This window comes from Nannospalax galili, unplaced genomic scaffold (assembly GCF_000622305.1).
Source record: "Nannospalax galili isolate Female #2095 unplaced genomic scaffold, S.galili_v1.0 scaffold35, whole genome shotgun sequence".
In the NCBI taxonomy this organism is placed as follows: domain Eukaryota; kingdom Metazoa; phylum Chordata; class Mammalia; order Rodentia; family Spalacidae; genus Nannospalax; species Nannospalax galili.
In genome coordinates, this window is record NW_008336449.1 from 361,903 (window position 1) to 377,591 (window position 15,689).

Sequence of the window (15,689 nt, forward strand, 5' to 3'; positions counted from 1 at the left end):
AGGAAGGAAGGAAGGAAGGAAGGAAGGAAGGAAGGAAGGAAGGAAGGAAGGAAGGGATTTTAGAAGTCCAGAAAAAAAAGACATGAGTCTTTCCAAGAAAAGTCTTTCAGGTCAACAGCACTCAGCACAAAAGAACCTTTCCAACTCCAACACACCACTGGTATATGGTACAGGGAGTATCTCATCTCCTCAGAAGAGTACTACATGAATACCCTGGAGACTAATAAGGGAAATCCCTGGTAAGCCTGAGGAAACCCTCCATCAGCAGTTTCCTATGTGGTCTCTTGTGCTAGCCCACCTAAAATAAGGGCTCCCCAATAATGAAATCAAGAACTGATCCTCCCACTGACAAGGCATGAGCCCAGAAGAGTGAGATCCCACAGATAAGTGGTTGGTAACAAAGCTAGTGCCAATGGTATCTCTGCACCTTGGCCCAACCCACCTTAGTGCTTCCAGAAGCACCTAACAGAACTCATAGTTCTCCAATCACATTTCATAAGGTTTTGTAAGAAACACAATGAGATTGAAAGCAAGCTGGAGAGCAAAAAAGGTACTACAAAGGCTTTCAAGGCAGAGGATTTCCTAGTCATGACAAACTATCACTTAACCCCAGAAGCAGGCACCATTACACTCTGTCTGGAGGGCAACAGGCTCAAGACACACATTCAGAAAAATAATGCCTTTACCTGTCTGTGACTTTGTGGTGGCCATGTAACATTGGTTCTGAGGTAGCGACTGGTGGAGGGCTGGGAACGTGGGTAAAAGCTGCTGTCGTCCACATTCAGAAATATTTCTGCTGATATCTTCTTTTGGTTCCTTATGATCTCGAACTTCTCTGTGGTCTTTGCTGGTTGCATGCTTTAAAACATAGACAATTAGCAATGAGATTGTACAGAAGCAGATGGTCACTGAAATATCATGCATCCAAAGATTACACTTCTTTTCCCAATTAATTCCCATGTACTGAAAGACATTCAGAGGAGGAAGGTAGAAAGTTCGAAAATTTGCACAATGCAACTGTCATCAAAGCTCTCGGACACATGTATCTGTTACCCCCACAGGAAAAGTGAAATCAGTGCCACAAACCATGGTTCAAGCTAAGAACAGGGTTTTCAAATCTAGTTCTAAGGAGGAGCCAAGAGCAGGAGTCGGGTAAGTGGCACATGACTGCCTTTAATACCAGCACTCCAAAGGCAGAGGTAGGAGATCAGGAGTTCAAGAAATCATCCTCCAGGCCTGGTATGGTGGCACATGCCTTTAGTCCGAGCTTTTGGGAGGCAGAGGCAGATGCAGGCAGATCTCCAGGTTCAAGGCCATCCTGGTCTATATGGAGAGTTCCAGGCCAGCTGGGGCTACAGGGAGACCCTGTCTCAAAATGACCAAAATAAAAAATAAAATAAAATTATGTCATCCTCCACCACAAAGTGAATTTAAGGCCAGCCTGGGGTACATGAGGCTATTTCAAAAAGGGAGAGAAAAAAAAAGGACTTTTTCTCAGTCCTAGTGATTTGTTACATAAGGAGGTAGATGTGAGAGAGCACTGGTTCCACAGCTGAAACATATTTCAAGTAAACAGGTCCTTTAATAATTTTAATTAGCCACCACAATGAGAACTCAATCCCAAATATGAATTCGAAAGGAAGAGAGGGGCACATAAAGGGAACTCCTTATTTTCGGAAGTCTCTCCAAGGAACGGGTACTCTAACCTAATATATGGTCTTCACTACAGAAGAATAGTGACGTGGGCCACTTAGATAAACCTGACATAATCCAAGGCTAGTTTCGGCTAGGCAGTGGAGTAACAGCTGTGAAGGTGGTGTAGGGAGCACTGTTAGCACATAGCTGCTCTACCTGCAGGGGGATGGGGGTTAAGGGGGAGACTGGGTTTGTTTCAAGGAGGCAAGACTAGGCTGTCTTGTCTCTTAGAGGTGGTTTTTAGGGGCTGGAGAGATGGCTCAGTAGTTAAGAACACTGGTTATCCTTGCAGAAGACACGGGTTCAAATCCCACCACCCACATGGCAGCTAACAACTGTAACTCTGGTTCCAGGGGATCCAATGGCCTCTTCTGTCCTCCGAGGGCATTACACGACATGGGTGCACTTACCTACATGCAGGCAATACCCTCGTATACATAAAATAAAAATAAATTTTTTAAGTGGTTTTAGAGGCTAGGTGGTAAAGAGTGCTTACTGTTCTTGAAGAGGACCTGGGTTTGGCTTCGATCACCCAGGTCAGGTGGCTCACAATCACCTGTAACTCTAGTTCCAAGAGATCTAATGCCCTCTGGCCTCCACAAGAACTTGCATGCATGTGAGTACATATAAACTCACTCAGGTACACACACATACACATACATACATAAAAATAAATGAAATCTTTTTTTTTTTCTTTTTATTTTTTGGTCTTTTTGAGACAGGGTCTCCCTGCGGCCCCATCTGACCTAGAACTCACTATGTACATTAGGCTGGCCTGGAACTCAGAGATCCGCCTGCCTCTGCTTCCTAAGTGCTGGGATTAAAGGTGACTGGCTAAAATAAATGAATCTTTTTATTTTATTTTATGTGTATGAGTGTATTGCCTGCATGTAAGTAAGTGCACCTGTGTCATGCAATGCCCACAGAGAACAGAAGAGGCTGTCGGATCCTCTGGAACTGGAGTCATGGACAGTTGTTAGCTGCCATGTGGGTGCTGGGATTTGAATCCGGGTCTTCTGCAAGAACAGTGCTCTTAACCACTGAGCCATCTCTCCAGCCCCAATAAATGAATCTTTAAAAAAAATTAAAAAGTGGTCTTAAAGGTTAGACCATGACCTGACAATCTTCTGAAATGGTTTTTAGTCTCAGCCTTACATGACCCCAGCTCCCTGCAAAGCAAAGAACTGTGAAAACAACAACACCCCCCAGGACCCAACACCCATGCCTTTACTCCAGTCTGCCAGGATATGATTAAATCTCCTACCCTCTGTGTCCATAAACTCACCCATGCCATAGATATGGTTTTCTCAGTTTAAACCAAACACAATTCCGTTTAAACTAAATTTTATTCAGCACACAAGTAATTGCCATAAATAATGAAAAGTAATCAAAGACAGGGTCTCCTTCAGCATACAGTACTAAGAAAACAGGATACCCACATTCAAAAGAATGAAGTAGACAAGGTGTGGGGATGCATGGGGGGAGCACACAGGGGGTAGAGCTAAGCAGATCTCTGTGTTCAAGGTCAGTGATAACTTGTCCTTTAAAAAGAAAAAAGGGAGGCTGGTGAAATGGCTCAGCAGTTAAGAGCACTGGCTTGTCTTGCAAAAGACCCAGGTTCAAATCCCAGTGCCCACATAGCAGCTAACAACTGTCCCTAACTCCAGTTCCAGGGGATCCGACAGCCTCTTCTGTCCTCTACAGGCACTATAAGATATAGGTAAACTTGCATATATACACGCAATACATGCATACACATTAAAAAAATAAAGCAAAAATAATTTTTTTTAAAAAAAGCAGGAACCTTTTCTCACACCACATACAAAGACTAACACACACACACAAACACACACACACACAGAGGCATTCATGCCTTTTCTCCTCTCCTCTTGCCTCCTCTACCTTCTTGTATTAACTGCTCAGTCTTCTGCCCAGACAGACCCTGGCCAGCAGTATGAGCTCTCACAGCCTGAAAACTTATTGCAGCCACAACTCAACATTGAATCGCATCATTACTAAACACCAACCTCCTCCATGTGATAGAATGGTAGCACCACCTCCTTCTCCACAACTAAAGCTCAACAGCTACCACATGTGAAATGAGGAGGGCAGAAAATCCAGAGGGGGAAGAAGACAGAAACAGATGCTAGAAGAGGAACAGCCGACCTTCCTAAAACAAAGGCCTCTACATAGGCTGACTAGATTCGCCAGTAGGATGAGTAGTGGGGAACAGCTGAGGGTGCCGATCACACAGCAGACAGCAGCAGGGATATCAGAGTATAAGGGCTCTAGTTGGGGGAGGGAGGCTATAAGAGGGCGCCATCTGGGAAGTGGGTGTATAGTTGAATAAGGTGGTTTGGGATGTTCTGTGTGATACACACACACATACACACACAAATAAAATTTTTAAAAAATGAATATTTGAGGAGGAAGCATAAAAATTTACATCATGTTAAATAGTAGAGGTGATGAACATTACCATTGAAATCTATCTGATGACTTCACAGACATACACAGGTGCCAAGGATCCAAGTGCAACCTATTATGACTAGTAACAATTAGATACATACAGATTAGAGATGCATGCGCCAACACATCAGTGTTATTAGCAAAAACAATGAATCTTTCTGTAAGAAACAGTATATTTTAAAATGAAATGGAGATCTTTTTTAAAGGTTAAAAACTCAATTCAATTTTATGGCTTACAGGGCTTATACTGAGTTTTATATTGTATAACTGTATTAATTCAACAGCAAAGCTAAAAATTTTATAACCACTTTTGAAAGAGATGTATCTTTGCTCTAGAAACTGTTATTGAGTATGTTAAAGCTGCAATGAAATGCTTCTAAAAAAATGTTTTTAAATATTAAAAAAAGCTGGGCGAGGTGGTGCACGTCTTTAATCCCAGCACTCAGGGGGCAGAGGCAAGCGATCTCTGTGAGTTCAAGGCCAGCTGGTCTACACAGTGAGTTCCAGGACAGCGGGGGCTACAGGGAGACCCTGTCTCAAAAAGACAAAAAACAAAAACAATAAATAAATAAATAAATAAATAAGGCACACACACCCCTGCCCCCAAAAAATTGGCATATAAATGGTCAGAGCAACTGCAACTTAATAGTCCTAAACTGGACACATACCAACTCCAGAGACAGAAGACAGACCAAAACAAGTTTGAGCTCAACCTGGTTATACAATCAGTTCCAGCCCAGGCAGGGCTACACAGTAGGACCAATCCCCAAAATAAAGGCCTACAAACCCCATAAAAAATTTTAGCACTTAACATTTGGGATAAGAAATGGGATTAGGTTTAACCTGATCTATATTTGCTATGTGCGGTGGTGTGTTTTTTATTTTGGGGGGGGGAGAGAAGTATTGTTTTTGACAGGACTGGCTAGGGTTCGAACTGAGGGCCTCAAACATGCTAGGCAAATACTCTATCATTCAGCTGTATCCCCAGACCTTTTTTAAGTTTTTATTTTGAGACACAGTCTCACTAAATTGTCCAGGCAGAAACTGAACTCACTCTATAGCCCTAGCTGCCCTTTAACTTGTTGCTTATTTTTATTTTATTTTACTTTATTTTATTGGTCTTTTTCGAGACAGGGTCTCCCTGTAGCTTCAGCTGGCCTGGCACTTGCTATGTAGACCAGGCTGGCCTCCATCTCACAGAGATCTGCCTGCCTCTGCCTCCTGAGTGCTAGGACTAAAGGCATGCACCACTATGCCCAGCGGCAGCCATTTAATTTGTAATCCTCCTGCCTCAGCTGCCTCAGGAACTGAGATTATAGCTATATGCCACCATGTCTGGTTTATATTTGCTAGTTTTATGCTCAAGAGGATTAACAGCTGGAAAGTCACTTTGCTTCCTACAGAGAGCCCAGATACTGGAACACAGCAAAGACATCTGGTAAGTCCTTTAGATTTATAGAATCACAATGCATCACACTGCCCTGTCAGCAGCTTAATCCCCATGTGATCTGCCTGCACTGTGTAGTTTGAGGCATTCTGATCTTGTGAGAATCTGATGCGTAATGTGATAAGGGTATTTATCACTAAAAAAATAAGTTTTTTGGTCTTTTTGAGACAGGGTCTCCCTGTAGCCCTAGCTGGCCCGGAACTCTCTATGTAGACCAGGCTAGCCTCGAACTCACAAAGATCCACCTGCCTCTGACTCCCAGTGCTAGGACTAAAGCTGTGCGCCACCACACCCAGCCTTACCACTAAAATTATACTAATCTTAAAATTTATACACTGGGGGCTAGAGAGAGGGCTCAGTGGTTAAGAGCACTGACTGCACAGAGGACCGGGGTTTGATTCCCAGCACCCACTTGGCAGCTAATAACCGTCTGCAACTCCAGTTCCAGGGGAATCCGATGCCTTCATCTGACCTCCACAGGCATTGCACGACATGGGTACACTTACACACATTAGGCAGAACACCCATACACATAAAATAAAAAATATTTTTTAAAAAATTTATAAACTGAGTCACAACAAATTGCATTACAAAGTCTGTGCTCAATCAAAATGCAGTTGGAAAGATGGGCAAGATGAGCAAGATCCAAAGAAAAACTATGTAATAAGTATTGAGTGCAATGTTGCAGAACCATTGCCAAGAACACAAAATTACTAGTTGACTGCCATTCATGCTTTGTTTAGTAGGGCCAGAAAACCCTAATCTAGCCCAATTAATTTTCTTTTCATTTTTGCTTTTTGTATTCATTTTCTTTTTATGTGTATGAGTGTTTTGCCTGCATGTATATAAGTGTACCCCATGGAATTAGAGTTATGTGCACCTGAAACTGGAGTTATGGACAGCAGTTAGCTACCAAATGGGTGCTGGAAACTGAACCTGGGTCCTCTGGAAGAGCAGCCAGTGCTCTTAACCCCTGAGCCATCTCTCCAGTCCCACTTACTGTATTCTTTAAACAAAAACAAAACACCAGGAGGTGGAGGGGACCACTAGGCACAACTAAATATTCTTCAACAGTGAGAGGCTAACAGACAGCCCATCTACCAAATGGACAGCTACATAGTCTGAGGAAGAACAGATCTACCAGGAAATTGGGACAGGTCTCTAAAACGAGGAACTATGCTGAATGAAAGAAAAAAGCCACCACCAAAGATCACATGCATAATAACCAGAGATGCTGGGTATGAAAAATATAGATATTAAATTTTTTTAAGCAAGATATAAAAATGATGGGCTGGAGAGATAGCTAAGTGGTTAAGAGCCCTGGCTGCTCTTATAGAGGACCCGGGTTCAAGTCCCAGCACCCACATGCTGGCTAACAACAGTCCATAACTCCAGTTCCAGGGGAGCCAACGCCCTCTTCTGACTTCCTTGGACACTGCAGGACACGGGTGCACCTACCTATAATCAGGCAATACACTCATACATATAAAAAATAAAAATAAATTTCCTTTAAAAATCACCGTACAGAATAAACAGGAGAATATAAAGGCTTAAAGCACAGAGAAAGAAGTAAAAAAGAGGCAAGACACCACTGTTCAAAGACACAAACATCCCAGTACTCACATACAAAGAGTTCTATGGGAGGGAGATGCACAACCATACACTGTACATGTTCCTAGAGCTGACACCCAAATTCTCAGACTGGCAGGGTCTTGGGAAAAGGTTCCAAGCATGAACCCCTAAAGGCTGCAGAGAAAATAAGAAATGATCTGGCCATGAAGGGTACTAGAAATGCCAAAGGAATGTTGTGCTGGCTAGCTTTAGGGTCAACTTGACACACCTGGGTTGAGGGAGCCTCAACTGGGGAATTGCCTCTATTGGACTGGCCTGTAGCCATGTCTGAGGGGCATCTTCTTGATGAGTGATGTGGGAGGGCCCAGCCCACTGTGGGTGGTACCACCCCTGGGCAGGTGGGCCTGTGTTGCATAAGAAAGCAGGCTGAGCAGGCGACAGGAGAGCAAGCCAGTAAGGAGCATTCCTCCATGGCCTGTGCTCCAGCTCCTGCCTCCAGGTTCCCGCCCTGAGTTCCTACCTTGACCCGGGATATGTAAGACAAATAAACCCTTTCCTCTGCAAGTTGGTAGAGGTCAGAGTGTTTTGTCACAGCAATGAGGAAACAAACTAAGACAAATGTGATCATAAATATGGAATCTATCCCAGTCAAATCAGTATCAGGAAGCTAGGTTAACAGTACTACAGACATTTTGAAAGCATGCATCATACACATGCCACTTAAAGCATACTGAGACACAAAAACCCCCTAAGCTGAGTGCTCAGGGGAGGCACTGCTTCCACTCAGTGCTAGAGCGCAGGACTCATGCAGCTCTAAGTAAGAATGAGCAAGGCAAGGCTCTCAGTCAGGGCCAAAGAAAAACTGTTTTTTTCCTGACAGAGTCTGGCTCATCTTTACAGAGCAAGAGAAGCCTTCAGGAGAAGAAACCTAGGAAGGACGATGTAGTATCATCTGGCTTTGTTACTCATGCACTTAGAGTGATCACCTACAGATAACCATTGTTATTAACCAGCTTTTCCCTTTGTTTTATGAAAGTCTACTTGTAGTTTTCATTAAAGCAAAGGAGGAAAAAGGTAGAAAAGAAGACATCAAATTACCAGGCCCAGGATGGACTTCGGCATGGTCTTGCGTGCCCTGTGAACCCTGACGTCGGTACCCGAGGCTGTAGGCTTCCTGTCCTCTGTGTCTGCACTCCCTTCCCCAGGGACAGCAGGCGCTGTGGTTGGTATCTGAGGAAGTGCACTTGGAGTCCTGCCTTTACTGGCCCCACCAGGAAGGGTTTTTGCAGCATGGCCAGGAAGAGAGGAGGCCAAAGTGTTGGGAGTCCTCAAGGGCTGCCCCTGCAGGGCTGGCTTATTTAAGAAGTATCCATTGCTGCCAATGACAGAAGTCTGCATGAAGTCGTCAGCTGTGACATGGTTTTGCTTCCCCACTTCTGTGTCCCTTTCTGAAAGCCCATTTTCCGCCACCCGGGATGCTCTGTTGGTACCTTCCTCTGGGCTAGCTCTTGTGCTCTCCTGAGTATGTTTGGCTACATTTGAATGGCTGGTGTCACCACTCTTTTCACAAGATCCATTGGTTTCACCATCTGGGGCCACGGGAGCCTCTCCTGCCTGTTTCTCTGTGGAACCTTCATCGGCAGCCATAGATATATCTGTGAACAGAAAAAGAAGTGTTACCAGCTGCTGGCATCCAATAGCTACCAGGACAATTTACAGTTCCTTTGGTTGGCATTCACAGAGCTATCTATAGGTCAAGGTGTAGCTCAGTGGAAAGATACTTACTTAGCATGTGCAAGGCCCTGGATTCTATTCCCAGCACACACAGAGTCTACAAAAATCCTTTTATCTCACACCAAACCAATACCTAATTCAAACAGATTAAATACAAAGTTATTTCTTTTAGATGGCTCAGCAGTTAAGAGCATTGACTGCTTTTGCAGAGGACCCGGGTTCGATTCTCAGCAACCACATGGCGGCTACAAACTGTCCTTAACTCCAGTTCCAGGGGATCCAACATTCTGTTCTGGGTTCTATTTGCATTGCATGACACAGATGCACACACTTACATATATGCAGGCAAGACACTTATACACATAAAATAAAAATAATTGTCTATTAAAGACTTCTTGAATAAGATAAGATGGTTTGTGCAGAGATCTAATATACCACCCTTCTTCTTGAGCTACTCATATTTTCCTGTTTTCCCTCTGACTTACTAGAGTACTCTCTGTCCATTTTTATTTTATGTGTATGAGTGTACTGCCTGAATGCATGTGAGTGCACCCATGTCGTGCAATGCCACGGAGGTCAGAAGAGGGCTTCAGATTCCCCTGGAGCTGGAGTTAAGGACAGTTTGTAGCCGCCATGTGGGTGCTGAGAATCGAACCCAGGTCTTCTGCAAGAACAGCCAGTGTTCTTAACTGCTGAGCCATCTCTCCAGCCCCACTGGTGAGTTTTAACTGTCAAATTGATACAACCTAGAATCACCTGGGAAGAGGGTTTTGTCTTTTTGAGACAGGGTCTCCCTGTAGCTCCAGCTGACCTGGAAATCACTATGTAGCCCAGGCTGGTCTTGAACTCACACAGATCCCCCTGCTTCTGCCTCCCAAGTGCTGGGATTAAAGGCTTGTGCCACCACGCCCAACTGGAAGAGTCTTAAATAAGAAATTATATGAATCAGGTTGGTTCACTGGTATGTCTATGGGAGATTGTCTTGATTTTTAACTGATGTAGGAAGACCCAGACCATTGTGGGCAGCAACATTTCATGGACTGGATCCTTTCATGGACTGTGTAAGAGTAGAGACAGGCAGAAGAATAACAAGCAAGCAAGCAGGATGACTGAATTTTTTCTCTCTGCTCTTGACTGGATGTGATGTGACTAGCTGTTTGAGTTCCTGCCTTGACTTCTTCAAAATAATGGTCTATAACCTGGAATTTCGAGCCAAATAAACCCCTTCTCCTCCCTTAAGCTACTTTTTGTCCGGGTGTTTTACCAGAAAAGAAACCAGGACAATCACTCACATTAAAAAAGCACGGTAAAATAAGACTGATATGCTGGGCATGGTGGCACACGCCTTTATTTCTAGCACTTGGGAGGCAGAGGCAGGGGGATCTCTGTGAGTTCAAGGCCAGCCTAGTCTACATAGTGAGTTCCAGGTCAGCTGGGGCTACAGGGAGACCCTGTCTCAAAAAGAAAAAAAAAAAAAAAAAAAGGCACTATACAGATACTCACTACTGTATGAACAAGTTTAATGGGAAGGCAAGAGAAAAGTTTATCATGTAAATCTTAAGCAGAAGGAAGTTTGAATGGCATATACCTACTAAACAAATCAGATTTCAGGCAAGGAGATATTATCAGGAGTAAAAGTAGATATTCATGGTAATAGGTGAGTGAATTCATCACAAAATATAATAGCCCTAACTGTGTGTGTGTGCTATGATGGATAAACTCCTACAAACACATAAAGTACCAAAACTGATGCAAGAAAAACAGAAAATGTGAATAAAAAAATCTAACAAGTCAAGAGATTCTATTAATAATTTGAAGAAAAAAAAGAAAACAAAAGCTTCTGCATGAAAAAAATAAAAAATTAGCCAGGCGTAGTGGTACACACCTTTAATCCCAGCACTTAGGAGGCAGAGGCAGGAGGATCTCTGTGAGTTCAAGGCCAGCCTGTTCTACATAGTGAGTTCCAGGACAGCTGGGGCTACAGGGAGTCCGTGTCTCAAAAAGACCAAAATAAATAAATAAAAAATTAAGACCAGGAAGATCCATTGATAAAGTCCATCATTCATCAAGTATTCAAAATGTAATTCATACCAACCGTTGACAAAATCCTCCAAAAACTGAAGAGGGAACTGTTCTGCAACCTGCTATGAAGCCAGCATTATTACCCTGATATAAAAACTAGAGAGCAGGGCATGGTCACGCACGCCCTTGATCCCAGCATCACTTGGGAGGCAGAGGCAGGCGGATCTCTGTGAGTTCAAGGCCAGCCTGGTCTACATAGCGAGTTCCAGGTCAGCTGGGGTTACAGGGAGACCCTGTCTCAAAAAGACCAAAAAAAACTAGAGAGACATATCACAAGACAAATACAGTAAAATACTAGCAAACTCATAGGGAAAAAAGAGCAATGGTGAGAGGTAATCAAATACTCCAAACAAATAAGATTTATTCAAGTAATTCTAGATTAGTCTAATAGCTAAAAATCAATTAACAAAATACATTCAGTATCCAGAAAAGAATAAGAGACAAAACACCACATAATTTATCAACAGACAAAAAGGGTATTTAACAATATCCAACCCCCATTTATGAGGAAAACACTTGGCAAATTAAGAATAGAAAGGGCCTTTTTGCCACCTGCTAAGAAGACATATCTGAAAACCTATAGCCAAAATCATTCTTTCTTTTTTTAACATTTTATTTATTATTTTTACTTTATGGGTATGAGTGTATTGCCTGCGTGTATGTGAGCGCACGTGTGTCGTGCAATGCCGAGGAGGTCAGAAGAGGGCTTTGGATTCCCCTGGAACTGGAGTTAAGGACGGTTTGCAGCCACCATGTGGGTGCTGGGAATCGAACCCAGGTCCTCTGCAAGAGCAGTCAGTGCTGTTAACCGCTGAGCCATCTCTCCAGCCCCCCAAAATCATTCTTAATGGTCAGGACTAGAAGCTTTCTCCTGAAGATCAGAAATAGTACAAAGATATCCATTCTTACAACTTTGGTCAAACCTTGAACTGCAGGCTTTAAGCAGAGAAATGAAGAAATACAAATAAAAAGAGTCAAAGCCATCTCTATTTAGAATGGCATGATCTTGATCCTTGTACACAGCAATTTCTAAGGAAATCTAAAAAGTAAACTAATGAATGAGTTCAAAAAGATTGCATGGCACAGGCTAAATAGACACAAAAAATGCACTGTATTTCTATATGGCATCAATAAGCCAAATGAAAGAGAATTAAGTCAAGCTGGTAGTCTGGTAGTGCACAGCTGTAATCCAGTACTCAGAAGGCTAAGGCAGGATTTCAGATCTGAAGCCAGTCTGAAATACAAGACACTGCTGCTCCCATGTACACGTGTGTATTCTCTCTCTCTCTCTCTCTCTCTCTCTCTCTCTCTCTCTCTCTCTCTCTCTCTCTCTCTGAGTGACCCCATTTTTTTTTTTTAAATCTCTTTAAAAGGGGCTGGAGAGATGGCTCAGTGGTCTTTAAAAGGGGCTGGAGAGCCGGGCATGGTGGCGCATGCCTTTAATCCCAGCACTCAGGAGGCAGAGGCAGGCAGATCTCTGTGAGTTCAAGGCCAGCCTGATCTACATAGTGAGTTTCAGGGCAGCCGGGGCTACAGGGAGACCCTGTCTCAAAAAGACCAAAAGAAAAAGGTCTCCCAAACAGGAGGTATATAGAGGGGTGGCTGATAAAGCTGGGGGCCACAAAGGAGTACAAAGTCATCATGGCATACCAGAAACAAGAGAATTAAAGAGGCCAGATGGCCGAGGCCTTCACAGGCACTGAGAGGTAATTCACAGCAAGGGCAGAATGCAGACAAGGACTATAGCCTGGTTTCTGACATGGGGCAGACGAGCAGAACCCGCCCCCCACAAGGTCCAGGGGACTGATGCAAAGCTCTGCAGGTACGTCATCTTTTTTTTTTTTTAATATTTATTATTTTTATTTTATGTGTATGAGTATATTGCCTTCATATATGTGAGTGCACCTGTGTCGTGCAATGCCGCGGAGGTCAGGAGTGGGCTTTGGATTTCCCTGGAACTGGAGTTAAAGATGGCTCCTGGCCGCCATGTGGGTGCTGGGAATCGAATCCGGGTTCTCTGCAAGAGCAGTCAGTGCTCTTAACCTCTGAGCCGTCTCTCCAGGCCTGGGTATGTCTTCTTAACACACGCTGGTCATACAAAGTCAAGTGTCTGCCTCCACTTTTTTTAAATATTTATTTTTACTATTTTTATATATCGTGTGTGTGCATCTGTGTCTATGTGATCAAATGCCATGTTTATCTGGGTTCCTGAGGAGGCCAGATGAGAGTGTTGGATCCCTTGAAGTCAGAGTTAACAGGCTATCTTAGTCGCCAGACAAGGGTGCTAGGAACCAAACTCCAGTCCTCTGGAAAAGCAGCAAGTGGTCTTAACCGCTGAACCATCTCCCTAACCTCATACCTCTACATCTAACAGAACAGTCTGCCTCCTTAAATCTCCCTCACACTGTCCCTTCAACATCATTTCCTCAACCCTCTGGAAACATCCGCTACATCTTCCAAGTTTCTACTTCACCTTGATCAGAATGACATATAAATAGAATCACATAGCATGCAACCGTTTAGGTCTGACTTTCTTCACTTGCCCAAACACCTACTTAATCCACGTTGTTGGGTGAATCACAGTTTGTCTACTATCCTACTGTGTGTGTATATCACAACTGTTTATCCAGTATGTTATCAGATAAGGCCTGGCTAGTATCAGTTTGCAATGCTATTAATAAAGATGCTACAAACATTAATGTGATTACTCACTTTTCACTAAGACAAAAATACACAAAGGCTTTGCTTTCCATACTTTGGTAAGGTTTCCTTTTCTTCTCTAAGCAAATCTTTTACATGTGTTTCTGTGTGTTTGTGAGATTAGAAATTACACTGTAATCCCAGGTAAACCCAAGGAAGCCAAAAGGCTGGGACAGATCATAGAAAAGTGGGTGCAGCAGTTCCCTCTGTCCCATGAATCAGCCCTTACCTTCCCTCAGCAGCTCAGTTTTCATGCAGCAGTCCTGCTTGTTCTCTCCCTTGGCTGGAACTGCCTGCTGGGAGGGGAAAAAATAAAAGCCATCAACCTGGATGTATCAGGGGCCGCTACAAAAAATTCAGTTATAAAACTCACCACAAATGTCCAGATTGGATTTACTAGTTCATGCACAGCACAGTCACCTCCAAAAAGAGAGCTAGCATTCAGAAAACAGTCCACAGGAAGAATATGCCTAGACTGCCATTTCTGGACAGTGCTCCTAAGAATATGTTCATATCCTATTTGCACAGCTAGAAATCTGAAATGCTTTGCTCTATTATAGGAATGCTATAATTAACTTTGAAATGCATTCTGTTAACTCATAAGTATGCAAAAGCCCAATACCTACAAAAGAGTTACAGAAATGGGCAAATAAGAAAATTCATTTAGACACTTAAATCACTAAATATTTGAGCTTGGGTGTCTACCATGTGGAGGGATACATTATGGTTCCAAAATCCCACATTTCTCCTGAAGCTTCAAGCTCCAAAAACTTTCAACTCCTAGAACTTAAAGGCATGACTCCCATCATACTTCTGATATGTCCTCCAAAGACATCATAAAGCTTTCTCCGAACACCCCACTGAACCTTCATTCAGCTCACTGCAAATTCTACTTTACCTCAAGTGTAGCTCCCAAGAGCAGGGTCATGTTTTACCGTATCACCCAAAGTTGATAACCTCCCACAACATCCCTCCTTGGTAATGCATCCTTAATGCTTCCCAAATGCTCCTATTAGCACCTCTTGAAAGAACCTGGTATCTTCACTACACCCACCCCAGTAACATAGGCCACATCCACAGAAGGGTATGAGCAGGATGTCACTTTCACCTGTCAATCACAGGAAAAGTCTTCTAAGCCTTCCCTGGAGGGTCCACAGGTCGTTTTCAATGTAGTCTGAGGACTCTTAAGACCAGATTTTTGAGGTACTTGCACATATACTGAGAAGAGGTGTCCTTCTGGCACTCCCTGCTCCTGGCCCTTGTCTGCAGGGGACCCAATGGATGCCTAAAGCCATATTTCCCATCACTGGAAATGAAAGTCAACCAGAACCACATATCCAGTCCCAGACACATTGAAAATTTCAGTGGACACATAAACCCTGCCCCATACCTATGGAGCTCAACTCAAGAGTTAAAAGATCAGACCAACTAAATGTGGTTTTATATCTTCAAAGCACTGTGAACAGTAACAGTGATGACATAGAACATGAGACAAAAATCTGAGGCAAAACCATCTGTGTGTTTTTTTTGTTTTGTTTTGTTTTTAAAGAAAAAGTTCACAGACTCCTTGTAATGACTCATACTGATTTATCAACTTCACAGGATCTAAAATCACCAGGGAGACAAGCCTCTGGGCATGTCTGTGAGGGTCTTTCTAGATTAATTGAGGTGGTATGATGGTTAGCTTTGTCAATTTGACACAATCTAGAATCACCTGGGAAGAAAGTCTCTCTGAAGGACTGTCTATAGAGGATTGTCTTAATTAAGTTAACTGATGTAGGAAGACTCAGCCCACAGTGGGCAAACTGCACAGAGTGAAGAAATTGAGCTAAGTGCAAGTAAGCATGTATGCATTTGTTTTCTCTCTGCTCCTGACTGTGGATGGGATGTGACTAGTTGCTTCCTGCTGCCATGACTTCTCTGCATTAACAGACTGTAACCTAGAATTATGAGTTAAAATAAACCCTTTCTTCCCTCAAATTTGCTTTTT

General features: G+C 43.2%; 1 protein-coding gene across 11 annotated transcripts in view; it reads right to left on the reverse strand.

Moving 5' to 3' along the window:
• The window catches only part of Ehmt1 (euchromatic histone lysine methyltransferase 1), a 100,653-nt gene extending 86,658 nt beyond the window's left edge, over positions 1-13,995 (reverse strand). For 10 of the 11 annotated variants that reach the window (XM_029562560.1, XM_029562562.1, XM_029562556.1 and 7 more), the window contains exons 1-3: positions 13,929-13,995; positions 8,282-8,838; positions 687-858 (exon numbers count right to left, since the gene is read on the reverse strand). In XM_029562560.1, the coding sequence (XP_029418420.1) occupies positions 687-858; positions 8,282-8,838; positions 13,929-13,953 (754 nt within the window). In that variant the 5' untranslated portion in view covers positions 13,954-13,995. Of the gene's footprint in view, positions 1-686; positions 859-8,281; positions 8,839-13,928 lie in introns of those variants that run through there. The other variant, XM_029562561.1, reaches the window with a different exon arrangement.
• Positions 13,996-15,689: the final 1,694 nt, after the last annotated feature.